Here is a 12,828-nt window from a genome sequence, read left to right on the forward strand (position 1 = left end):
TTTGTTTTCTGAATCACATTGCAACTTCACTGGTCTATTTCCTTTTTTGAGAATGAGTCTAGTCTCACTCTTTAGCCTAGGTTGCAGTGAAGTAGCACAATCTTGGCTCACTGCAACCCCTGCCCCTTGGGTTTAAGCAACTCTCCTGCCTCAGCTTCCCAAGTAGTTGGGATTACAGGCACCTGCCACCACACCCAGCTAATTTTTTTGTATTTTTAGTAGAGATGAGGTTTCGCCATGTTGGCCAGGCTGGTCTCAAACTCCTGACCTCAGGTGATCCACCTACCTTGGCCTCCCAAAATTCTGGGATTACAGGCCTGAGCTACCGGCCCAGCCTATTTCCTTTCCATAGCTTCCAAAAATGATTAAAGGTTGAGTCACTTCATGTCTTCTTGATTCCACTTTTGTAATTGTACTGATTGAACAAGTTTTCCCTACAGTAATAGCTGAGCTACCTGGAACTATACTAATCATATAGTTGCATGATGACTGATTTCCCTAATGATAGCTAGGAGTTGCATGATCATTAAATATAGCTTTCATGTTTATATGTGTTTTGAAGTACAGTATTACCCCCTTGTCTGTGGTTTTACTTTCCACGGTTTTAATTACCTTTGGTATAGTAAAATAAGATATTTTGAGAGAGAAAAAGAGAGACCACATTCACATTAGTTTTACTACAGTATATTATTATAATTGTTCTATTTTATTATTAGCTATTGTTGTTAACCTTTTACTATGCCTAATTTATAAGTTAACATTTATCATAGGTATGTATGTATATGAATAAACATAGTATATTTAGGGTTCAATACTATCCATGGTTTCAGGTATCCCCTGGGGGTCTTGGGATGTATTCCCTGTGAATAAGGGGAAACTTCTGTATTTTTAAAATATTTTTAAAATGGTGTTACATCATCAATAAATTCCTTGAGCTACTCAAGGATTTATCAGTCTCAGCACTATTTGGGCTAGATTAATCTTTGTTGTTGGGGGCTGTCCTGAGCATTGTAAGATGTTTAGAAGTATTCTTGGCCTCCACCCACTGAATGCCAGCAGCACTCTTCGCCCAGTTATAACAAGCAAAAGTGTCTACAGCCATTGCCAAACCCCCAGGGGAGAAATTCACCCCATGTGGAGAACCACTAAGCAAACCTATTATATACAAATCACTGCTGAGGAGCTATAATGTAGTGGGTAGTGTGCTGGCTTTGGAGGCAGAAGACCTAAATAGAATTTCCAGCTCCACCCACAACTAGCTGTTTAAAAATGGTTGAACTGCTTAATCTCTCTGGGTCTTAATCTCCTCAGCTGCAGAGTAGGCAGTGATAGTTTCTACCTGATGGCATTATTTTGAAGATAAAAAGGGAATATATATACATATATATTACACACACACACACACACACACACACACATATATATATAATGACCAAGCCAGATGCATGAAAAAAGGAGGACCTCAAAAACTATTAACTCGCTACCCCACAACTTTCCCTTAATACTAGGGATATTTCATTCACATGTCTATTGATTCATTCATTTATTATTCATTTAATAAACTTTTATTTAAATGACAAAACATGGACTCACTGAAATTAAGCAGGGGATATTGGCCATGTGTTAAAAATTGGCCCTGTTAACATATATAGGTAGATTCAGAAATAGTAAAGCACAGGGCTGTGGAGTCTAGTAGGACTCATTTTAAGACTCATTTGTACCATTTTTGTGAGATGGAGCAAATTACTTAAGTTTATTTGTAAAATGCAGGTATTAATAGTATCTGCTGAGATATTATGATTAAACGAGGCAAGTGCCTAGTAAGCAAATGCCTGGTACATTCTGCACATGTAATCCCTAAATTCCCAATGAGTAGTATGAGTAAGAGCCAGTATAGTTACAGAGGTCTTTGTGGAGGAGCTGGCATTTGAACTAAACTTCTAAAGATGTTCAGGATTTATGTAAATAGAAAGGACACAAATGAATATTCCAAGCAAAGGCATAGATGGAAATGGAGGAGATCAGAATCTTTGGGACACAATATGTAAACCAGTTTTTGAAGTTGGAAGGTCATACTGGGAAACATTCCATGTTGTTTAGGCAGATTATATAATGAGACTTGCAGAGCTGGGAAAGATCTTAAAGTCACCGAATCCAAATCATTCATTCTGAAATGTTTCATTCTGGAAACAAAGGCCCAGAAACAGCAAGTGATTTGCTGAAAGCCACTTAGTCTTTGGAAGAGTTGGTACTGGAACCTAGGATCACCACATAGACCCTTAGCCTCTCCTTGCCTTTAAAGAGTACAGACAAAAACTATTATTAAAAAAAATAGAACGTGCAAACATTCTTCACTTCATGGAAGAACTTACCCGAAGCCATCCTTTATTCCATAGCTAGAGTTAGGCTGAATAGAGATGACTAGCAATCCAACAAGCACATATTTATTGATGATCTGTATTCCAGACACTGGATACAATGCTGAACAATTCAGACAAGGCCCCTGCTCTCATGGAGTTTCTATTAGAGAAAATATTCACAAATATATATTAGTTTTTTAAATCAAGAAAAAAAATTAGTGATAAGTGCTTGGCAGAAAATTAAAATAAGGTGGTATAATATAAAATGATTGGATAGCCACTTTGAACTGGAGGGTCAGGCAAGGCCTCTCTAAGTGGGACATGGGGCTTAGATCTGAATGACATAGTCTTGAAATTCCATAGGAAAGGCTTCCAGTCAGAGGGAATATCTAGTAAAGAAGACCTCAGGCAGGGGTGAGCTTATTACTTTTCAAAGTAAAGAAAGAAGGCCAGTGAGTCTGGATTTTAGTGGGCATGTAGAAAGAGAAGCAAAGTTAGATAGGTCAGCAGGACTCTGATCATCTTGAGTTATTTAAGCCAGGATAGGGAGTCCAGATTTTATTCTAAGTTAATTGTAAAGCTACTGGAGCGTTTTATGCAGGAAGTGATCTGATCTGCTTTATCTTTTAGGAAGATCACTGTAGCTACTATTTGAAAAATGGATTGCAGAGGGGCAAGGAGACCAGTTATGAGACTATTGTACTGGTCCAGTTGAGATATGATGGTGGCTTGGACTAAGGTAATGGATATGGAGAGAAGTAGAGTTATTTGAGATATTTTTTGGATGTATGGAGGACAGATGTTAGTGATACTCTGAAAATAAGAAAGAAGATAGGAAATTAGGAGGATTCTAGATTTCTGGCTTAAGTGACTGTGTAAGTCATTAAGTTTCATTTACAAAGATAGTACCTATCAACTGCGGCTTTGACATCTGAGATTATCATATTGGCAAAACAGACAGAATTCTCTGACCTTTTTGAGGTTGTATTCTACTGGATGATTCAAAAAATAAAATAAATAATATATACATGTGTAGATGGTGGTAGGTCTCGGCGCAGAATCTATTATAAATTGTGTGATCAGATCCGGGAAGTCTTCACTTCCCAGTGAGGTCATTTCAAAGATGGGACCAGATGAGATCACCAAGGAAGATGCAGGTAGAGAAGGGAAGGCACTTCTGCAGCTCTCCAGTATCTGAGGGCTAAAAAGAAGAGACAACAGGAGAAACTAAGAAGAAACAGTTATTGAAGTGGGAGGAAAATCAGGTAAGTGTGATGTTAGAGAAACCAAAAGAGACATTTCAAGAAGGAAAGAATGGTCAAGTCTGTTGGATATTACTAAGAGTTCACATAAGATAAGGATGGATGTGATCATTGGATTCGACAACATGGAGCTCATTGGTGACCGTAAAAAGAGCAATGTCAGTGGAGAGATGGGGACAGAAAGCCATGAAATTACTTAAAGAGAGATTGGTGTCAGTAAAAAACGGAAGAATTGTAAGGGTAAAGTCATTGAGTTCAGAGAGGTGAGATTCAGATGACAAATGGAGAATTTGGTGTCTGAAACATAGAGAGATGATTTGTTCACAGTAGGAGGAGGAAAGGCCGAGAGTATGAGTACCGATACAGATAAGTAGGTAGATTTGATGATGGAAAAAGAAGGGAATTTTGATCTGATTGCTTCTCAGTGAGGTATAAGGTAAGTTCATTGACCAAGGGTATGGGAGGTAGGCCTTGGCAGCCAGATTTGAAAGCAGGGGAGATTGTGTGAAATAGCTGCTTAAGCAACTGCCTGATATATTCAACTTACAAGTGGTTCTTCTCAGATGTTGACTTAATGTGCTTTTTATCCCACAGCCAAGAGGTTGGAGTCCTATCAGGAAGCTGTCTCTGAAGATGAAGATTTTACAGACACACTCAGTGGTTCCCTCAGCAATATGGCAAAACCGAGAGCCCCCAGCTGCAGGACAGTTCATAATGGGCTTTTGGGAAATAAGCCCTCAAATCATCTTACTGGGAGCTCTTTTACTCTAGGAAGTAGAGAAAGAGCCAGTGAAGTGCTTCATTCCAGACAGGCTGCTTTCAGTAGTCCCATCGTAAGTGTGAATGCATGACTAGAATCTTGCACATCCACAGTGTATGATGAAAGAACAGCCTTGTAATTATGATAGAGTGAAACTCTATTGTCTTTTCTACCTTAGAAGAGACTACATGAGCTGCAATATCACCACACATAATTAGAAGTATAAACAAACAATATCACACTAGGCTACTTTTAAAAAATAATTCAATGTTGAGAGGTAGTATACCATTTCTGAAAAAAATAGAGTATTTCTGGTCAGGGCTGATTATGTGTGACCCTGAGGAAGGCTGCCTTGGTTTAAGAATCATGGCTCACTCTCAGAACCAGCAAAGCTTACCAGAGTTATCTCATAGTCAGATAAGCATGTGTAATATATAGGAACATTCATAGGCCATGTGGTACATCGAAGGCCTTTTTATTGCTCTGTAATCTCCCAAATCCCACCAGACTTGTGGTTTTTCCCTATTCCTAGCCTCCAGAAGGTCATTTTTTTTTGTCTTTTTAATTCATTAGATAAATATCTTTTTATTTATTTATTTATTTATTATTATTATTATACTTTAAGTTCTAGGGTACATGTGCATAACGTGCAGGTTTGTTACATATGTATACTTGTGTCATGTTGCTGTGCTGCACCTATCAACTCGTCAGCACCCATCAACTCGTCATTTACATGAGGTATAACTCCCAATGCAATCCCTCCCCCCTCCCCCCTCCCCATGATAGGCCCCGGTGTGTGATGTTCCCCTTCCCGAGTCCAAGTGATCTCATTGTTCAGTTCCCACCTATGAGTGACAACATGCGGTGTTTGGTTTTCTGTTCTTGTGATAGTTTGCTGAGAATGATGGTTTCCAGCTGCATCCATGTCCCTACAAAGGACACAAACTCATCCTTTTTTATGGCTGCATAGTATTCCGTGGTGTATATGTGCCACATTTTCTTAATCCACTCTGTCACTGATGGACATTTGGGTTGATTCCAAGTCTTTGCTATTGTGAATAGTGCCACAATAAACATACGTGTGCATGTGTCTTTATAGCAGCATGATTTATAATCCTTTGGGTATATACCCAGTAATGGGATGGCTGGGTCATATGGTACATCTAGTTCTAGATCCTTGAGGAATCGCCAGACTGTTTTCCATAATGGTTGAACTAGTTTACAATCCCACCAACAGTGTAAAAGTGTTCCTATTTCTCCACATCCTCTCCAGCAGCTGTTGTTTCCTGACTTTTTAATGATCGCCATTCTAACTGGTGTGAGATGGTATCTCATTGTGGTTTTGATTTGCATTTCTCTGATGGCCAGTGATGATGAGCATTTTTTCATGTGTCTGTTGGCTGTATGAATGTCTTCTTTTGAGAAATGTCTGTTCATATCCTTTGCCCACTTTTTGATGGGGTTGTTTGTTTTTTTCTTGTAAATTTGTTTGAGTTCTTTGTAGGTTCTGAATATTAGCCCTTTGTCAGATGAGTAGATTGCAAAATTTTTCCCCCATTCTGTAGGTTGCCTGTTCACTCTGATGGTAGTTTCTTTTGCTGTGCAGAAGCTCTTTAGTTTAATTAGATCCCATTTGTCAATTTTGGCTTTTGCTGCTGTTGCTTTTGGTGTTTTAGACATGAAGTCTTTGCCCATGCCTATGTCCTGAATGGTACTACCTAGGTTTTCCTCTAGGGTTTTTATGGTATTAGGTCTAACATTTAGGTCTCTAATCCATCTTGAATTAATTTTCATTTAAGGAGTAAGGAAAGGATCTAGTTTCAGCTTTCTACTTATGGCTAGCCAATTTTCCCAGCACCATTTATTAAATAGGGAATCCTTTCCCCATTTCTTGTTTTTGTCAGGTTTGTCAAAGATCAGATGGCTGTAGATGTGTGGTATTATTTCTGAGGACTCTGTTCTGTTCCATTGGTCTATATCTCTGTTTTGGTACCAGTACCATGCTGTTTTGGTTACTGTAGCCTTGTAGTATAGTTTGAAGTCAGGTAGCGTGATGCCTCCAGCTTTGTTCTTTTGACTTAGGATTGTCTTGGAGATGTGGGCTCTTTTTTGGTTCCATATGAACTTTACAGCAGTTTTTTCCAGTTCTGTGAAGAAAGTCATTGGTAGCTTGATGGGGATGGCATTGAATCTATAAATAACCTTGGGCAGTATGGCCATTTTCACGATATTGATTCTTCCTATCCATGAGCATGGTATGTTCTTCCATTTGTTTGTGTCCTCTTTGATTTCACTGAGCAGTGGTTTGTAGTTCTCCTTGAAGAGGTCCTTTACATCCCTTGTAAGTTGGATTCCTAGGTATTTTATTCTCTTTGAAGCAATTGTGAATGGAAGTTCATTCCTGATTTGGCTCTCTGTTTGTCTGTTACTGGTGTATAAGAATGCTTGTGATTTTTGCACATTAGTTTTGTATCCTGAGACTTTGCTGAAGGTTCTTATCAACTTAAGGAGATTTTGGGCTGAGACAATGGGGTTTTCTAAATATACAATCATGTCATCTGCAAAGAGGGACAATTTGACTTCTTCTTTTCCTAACTGAATACCCTTGATTTCTTTCTCTTACCTGATTGCCCTAGCCAGAACTTCCAACACTATGTTGAATAGGAGTGGTGAGAGAGGGCATCCCTGTCTTGTGCCAGTTTTCAAAGGGAATTTTTCCAGTTTTTGCCCATTCAGTATGATATTGGCTGTGGGTTTGTCATAAATAGCTCTTATTATTTTGAGGTACATTCCATCAATACCGAATTTATTGAGCGTTTTTAGCATGAAGGGCTGTTGAATTTTGTCAAAAGCCTTTTCTGCATCTATTGAGATAATCATGTGGTCAGAAGGTCATTTTTTAATATATCAATTTCAGAGTTCAACAGACTGTGTTCATGAGTTCCAGTGGGAAGTGTCAGGAACTGTCTAGTCACATCCATTAACAAATCCATTTTACTCCAGAAAAACTAGAGGACCATGTAGCTGATGGGGAAAAGAGGGAAAGGTGCTGTGTGAAAAAAAATTAGAAATCAACATTTTGCTATATTTAAAATTACCTGTATAAAAGTTCAATTTCCTTCTCTGCCTTTTACATTTTATTAAGTCTTGTGTTTTACCAAGATGAGGATTTCCCAGCCATCAGACTGATAATACCTACAAAATAGGTGAAATAACAAGAATAAATCAGCTTTGGGGAAGCTTTGTGTTTCTACATTGAATTTATCATATGTTTTTCATAGTTGAGACATGACATGAGTAGACCCCAGGGGTCTTATTTGTACTGGGAAGGCCTTGAGCTTCCCAGGATCCTGATTCTTCTCAAATTGTCAACAAATGCATAACTACAGCAACTAGAGTGATCTTTTCAGTCCATGTCCTTTCTGTGGCACTAATATGAAAACTATTATGTTATATCTTAGGCATATGTCAAGTGATTCCAAGACTTAATATTTCTCCAACTTGTAAAATGGAAGAAGAAAGGAATGTACACAGTTCATTCTGTATACTCATTATAAGACCATATCAGAAATATATTTTTCTTCTATTTATCGATATATTTTCTTCTATTATATCTTTTTATCTATCCTTGTATTGAATTTTTTCATTTTACATCCACCTGAAAGTAAGAACATGTTGGCTGTTGTTTAGACAGAAGCAGCACAGTTTGGTAATAAGGTGGGTCTATGCCGCACCTTATTGGTTTCTTGATCAAACCTCACCCTATTCATGGAACAAATAATTGGTTATTTCTTAGTTTAAAGTCTTTGTCCCTTTATAGATAAATTTACTCTGTCTAAAATATATTCTGTCTTCATATACTACCTCCATCCACCAAATCTGGTGAAATATTTATTTCTTTAAAAACTAAATTAAATATCACTTTTTTTTCTGAAGACTTCTCAGATTCTTTTCTTTCAGCGTCCGAGCTCTGTTTACACCGTCCCTCCATCCCTTCATCCACATGGCATTGGTCTTATTTCTGCCTCTGGCAATCCACCATTAACTCCCTGAGAGAAGGATTTATCCATCTTGAATCGACATCTAGCACAATGGCTGGCAGGTCCATTCTCAATAAAGTATTTTTAAAGGTTGTTGGAAGAAGCTACTTACCAGGCTGTCTTTTAATCTGGGCCATTTTCTTTTCATTTGCCTTATACTCCAGTGTCATTACTGATTATATGGATGTGTTGCTGTTATTGTTGTCCTTCTTGTATTTGTGTTTTGTAAAACCATACCCCTAATATATAGAATAAGTAGGTCATGGTCTTCCTCAATGTATAAGATTATTTCTCAATCTTGGTCTAGGCAAGTTGATTTTATCCTTTTGAAGACTAAAGATTATTTTGAGAAAACTACATAATCTTTTATCTGAAAAATAAGCATCTGTAAATATATCATATAAAATTCTAAAAGCCCATCTGTGGAGCCCAGGTTAAGAACACCAGCTTGAGGGCATTCTGAGAGTTGTGATGTCTAAAAGTGGAAGGTTGTAAGATGGCACCCTTCAAAGGAGGCAAGTTGTGAGCCAGCAAGTGAGGATGCCAGGCAGGGTACTGATGAAGATGTACCAGCCTTTGGGCATTAGAATGTCACTGAGGCCCATGAGTCCTGGGTTCATAGTACCTGTTTTAGAAATAGGAACTTTTACTTTGTAAGCCAGTGTGTTTATGCGTCTTTAATTTTCTGGAGTTTTTCATTCAACAAGGATACTGTTTATTCTACGTGAAATGCTCTTCTCTTAGATCTTTGTATAGCTGTCTCCTTTCTGTCATTGAGCCTCAGTTCAAATACCTCCTCAGTGAAGCCTTCTCTGCCACCCAGTTCCAAGTACATTCCATCTCTCCCTTGTCTCTCTCTGTCTCAATATAAAGGCATCTTATTTATTTGCTGTTAGGATAGTTTTGGATCTACTCTCTCCCCAAGGTAGAATGTGAGTTACATGTAAGCCAGGATCCTGTCTGTTCTTTGCACACCTCTTACCTTCAGAGGTGCCTGGCACCACAGATTAGCAATAAATATTTATGAGATAATGAATTTATTAATGAATTAATGGACGGCATGGCATAATACTGGACATAATACTAGACATGGCATAAAACTGGAATAAGACATGACCTCAGCCTTCAGTTTTGTTCTAGCTAGAGAAGATAGACATATAAACAAATAATTATAAACCGGCAGTAAAGATGTAGTCACAGTAGTTAATCCAAAGTATAGTAAGTATATCGAAAGTAAAGTAAAGTAAGTATAGTAAGGTCACAAAGAAGGGAGTGATCAGCTCTAAGGAAGTGAAGAAGGATCAAGAAAGGCTGCCTGAAAGAGCTACAACTTGAGTTAGGATTAAACTAATGAGTAGAGAGAGGATCACAGATTGGAAAAGGAAGGAAAGGCATTTGGAGCTTACAGCATGTGGTACATGCAGACATTCAGAACCACAGGGCCGTGGGAGAATGTGGTGTGCAGGAGGAATTGTTAGCATGTAGTTATTGACCTTTGTCTCTTTTTTTTTTTTCAGGACTGTGTTGTTTAGGAATCAGTGGGGAGGGAGTGGTGGCAATAGAATATATTTGCGCCCACTCTTAAGCCAAAGTTGCAATGGTGGAGTGGTGAACCCTTAAAATGAGTAGAGTGGCATCTGGCAATGAAATGAAAAACTTTGGGTACAGGTGGAACTAGGGGAAGAGTGAAGAACAGTATTAGAGATCCTTGATCAACTTTATGCCCCATCCTTTGTCCATTACTAAACCGTGGGTTTTTAAAGTTTTGCATAAACAATTATAGCGGGCTGCTGCTTCTCTCTGTTTTAAAACAAATTTAACATTTAAATTATATGAAAGCCATTCAAAAGATTCAACAAACACTATTAAAGGGCAAAGGGAGTTTTGGCCAGTTTTTGCTTGTTAATTTGAATTTAAATAGAGGAGAGAGAGAGAAAAAAAAAGAAAGGAGTAAACCTGAATGTGAAATCTACAACTTAGTAGGAAGGCATAATAGGAATTATGAGGGTAAATCTAAAATTTGAGATAGGCAGATACCATACAAGATTAGGACAAAGAGACTAGACTCTCACCAGGAAACCAAATAAGGCTTTGTTTACATTATGGGAAGCTGTCTACATCATGCTCTGTAATCTGCACTCTCTTTTGAAGTAAAAATTTTCTTGAATTTTAAAAAAATACCTACTTAAGCCCAGTGGGTGGTAATATGTGTTTATTTTCCAAAGAAGAACATCTTTTTCATCTGGTTGTTTCTCCCTCTCTTTCCTTATGAGATATGAGATTAGCAAATTATAGTAACATATGGCAATACACTTTTATTGCTTACCCATGTGTCAGGTACTGAGTTAGGAATCCAAAGATCAATAAGATACAGTCCTTACTTTAATGGGCCTTCCAAATTCTCTGGGGAGAGATTCCATACATATGTAAGGAATTATTTAAAGTAAGATGGTTTGAGCCTGGTTCTGAAGTTAACAGGCATCCAGAGAAGGCAGAAACCATCCATCACCGACAAAAGAGCAAAAGTTAATAATGTAATCTTGGGTCTCAGTAAGGAAGATTTTGATCTTGGGAGAAACAGCTACAGATACAGTCAAGCAGGTAAGAATTGCATGTGGTGACTCTCTATCTTCACCTTAATTGGTGACTAACTTCCTAGTCACTAGAAATTAACTTAATTTAGTGGGACCAACTAAAGTAGAAGAATGAGCCATGCCTGAAGCTTCCTTGTATATAGACCTTTCCTTAAATCTTCTGGGCTCTTTTATGTATATTGTTTTATGTTGCTTTTCAAGGTCTTCTATGGTTCTGACTTTCTAGATTTTTCCCACTTTATTTTGACAATACTTCTCAGCACAATTTTGCTGACCAGAGCCACACAACCCCACTTTCACACACTGTTCCCACTCATCTCCAGCTTGGGCCAACTTCAGTATTACTTTTGTTCTCATGGCCATGGCACAGCCTTTCAGTCATGCAGTCATTGGATTCCCTGAATGGCATATTACGTTGACTACATAAATAGTGTCTTAGTCCATTCAGGCTGCCAGAACAAAAATACCATAAACTGGGTAGCTTATAAACAACAGAAATTTATTTTTCACAGATCTGGAGGCTGGAAAGTCCAAGTTCAAGGAGCCAGCAGATTTGGGGTCTGGTGAGGGCCTGCTTCCTGTTTCATAAAAACAGTACCTTCTTTTACTGTGTCTTCATATGGTGGACAAACTCCCTTGGACCTGTTTTATAAGGACTTTAATCCCATTTATGAAGTCACTGCCCTCATAACCTAATCACCCCAAAGGGCTGCACTTCCTAATACCATCACCTTGCTGGTTAGGATTTCAGCATACAAATTTTGGAGAGACCCAAACATTCAGACCATAGTAAGTAGCATTTGTCACAAATGCAGTAGTTGCAAACCTTTCATCAATGTTAGATTGACGTCGGAATGCAAGATAATCCTTATGTTCTGAACCAATTATTAGTTAAATAATTGCTGAGATCATTGATACAATGAAATCACTATTAGCTTCTGTGGTCTCTGACTCAGTCTCAAATGTCTTCTATAAAAGAAGTCTCTAAAAAATAGAATTTGAAAAGCCTGTACATACTAGCCTCTTCTTGGAGATTCCTAATACCCATTAAACTCTCTGAGAAATGCTGAAATTAAAAAACTTGTTTAAACATTTCTTAAACTTATTTCAGTATAGAACTCTTTGTTAATTTTTTGCTTATTCCATGTTAACATTCAGAGAAGGATGCCATTGGAAATATTGCCCTGACCTGTGGAATCTCATAAGCACTAAACAACAACATAATCATAGGCCTTGGTAAAATACCATGCAACAAATTTCCCAGGCATCTCTTCATTGACCAAATAAATAAGTCTCTCTAACTTTACCACTTTCTTCTACTGACTTTGGAAAGGGGGTCCTTAAGGCCAGAGTTGTTCCCTGAGTAACTGAGGGTCTAGCACTAGCGCCACCTCAGAGTTATTGTATATGTGAGACTCATGAGAAAATGTGATCAACTTATTAATTAACAACCATCAGATCATGAATGGCTATGAACTCCATCAAACTGAACAAGATTCAAATTTTGCTAAGTCAAATAGCACAAGCCAGTAGAATTAATGAATTTAGTTAGAAAGTTAGCAATGCTTTTTGACAGCAGGTAACTTGGTGACTCTGGAAGCCAGGTGAGACTGCTAACCTGTCTGAAGGTGAGTGTGTCGTTTGAGAAAGAAGGAAGGAAAAGGAACATTAAATTACTTAGGTTACTGTTATACTGGTCTCATCTTAGTCATTATCTCATTTACTTTGTACAGCCACCTGGGAGGTAAGTGTTATTTTTACCATTAGACAGAAGAGGAAAAGGAGGTTAAGTAAGCTGCCCAAGACCTCCAG

The 12,828-nt window shown here is 38.0% G+C and overlaps 1 protein-coding gene across 1 annotated transcript in view; it reads left to right on the forward strand.

The window, feature by feature from the left end:
• The window catches only part of ATP10D (ATPase phospholipid transporting 10D (putative)), a 114,630-nt gene that overhangs the window by 62,230 nt on the left and 39,572 nt on the right, over nt 1–12,828 (forward strand). Inside the window, exon 10 of the mRNA XM_001101879.5 lies at nt 4,217–4,455. Within this exon, the coding sequence (XP_001101879.4) occupies nt 4,217–4,455 (239 nt within the window). The remainder of the gene's footprint in view (nt 1–4,216; nt 4,456–12,828) is intronic.

Source organism: Macaca mulatta, chromosome 5, assembly GCF_049350105.2.
Source record: "Macaca mulatta isolate MMU2019108-1 chromosome 5, T2T-MMU8v2.0, whole genome shotgun sequence".
Lineage (NCBI taxonomy): Eukaryota > Metazoa > Chordata > Mammalia > Primates > Cercopithecidae > Macaca > Macaca mulatta.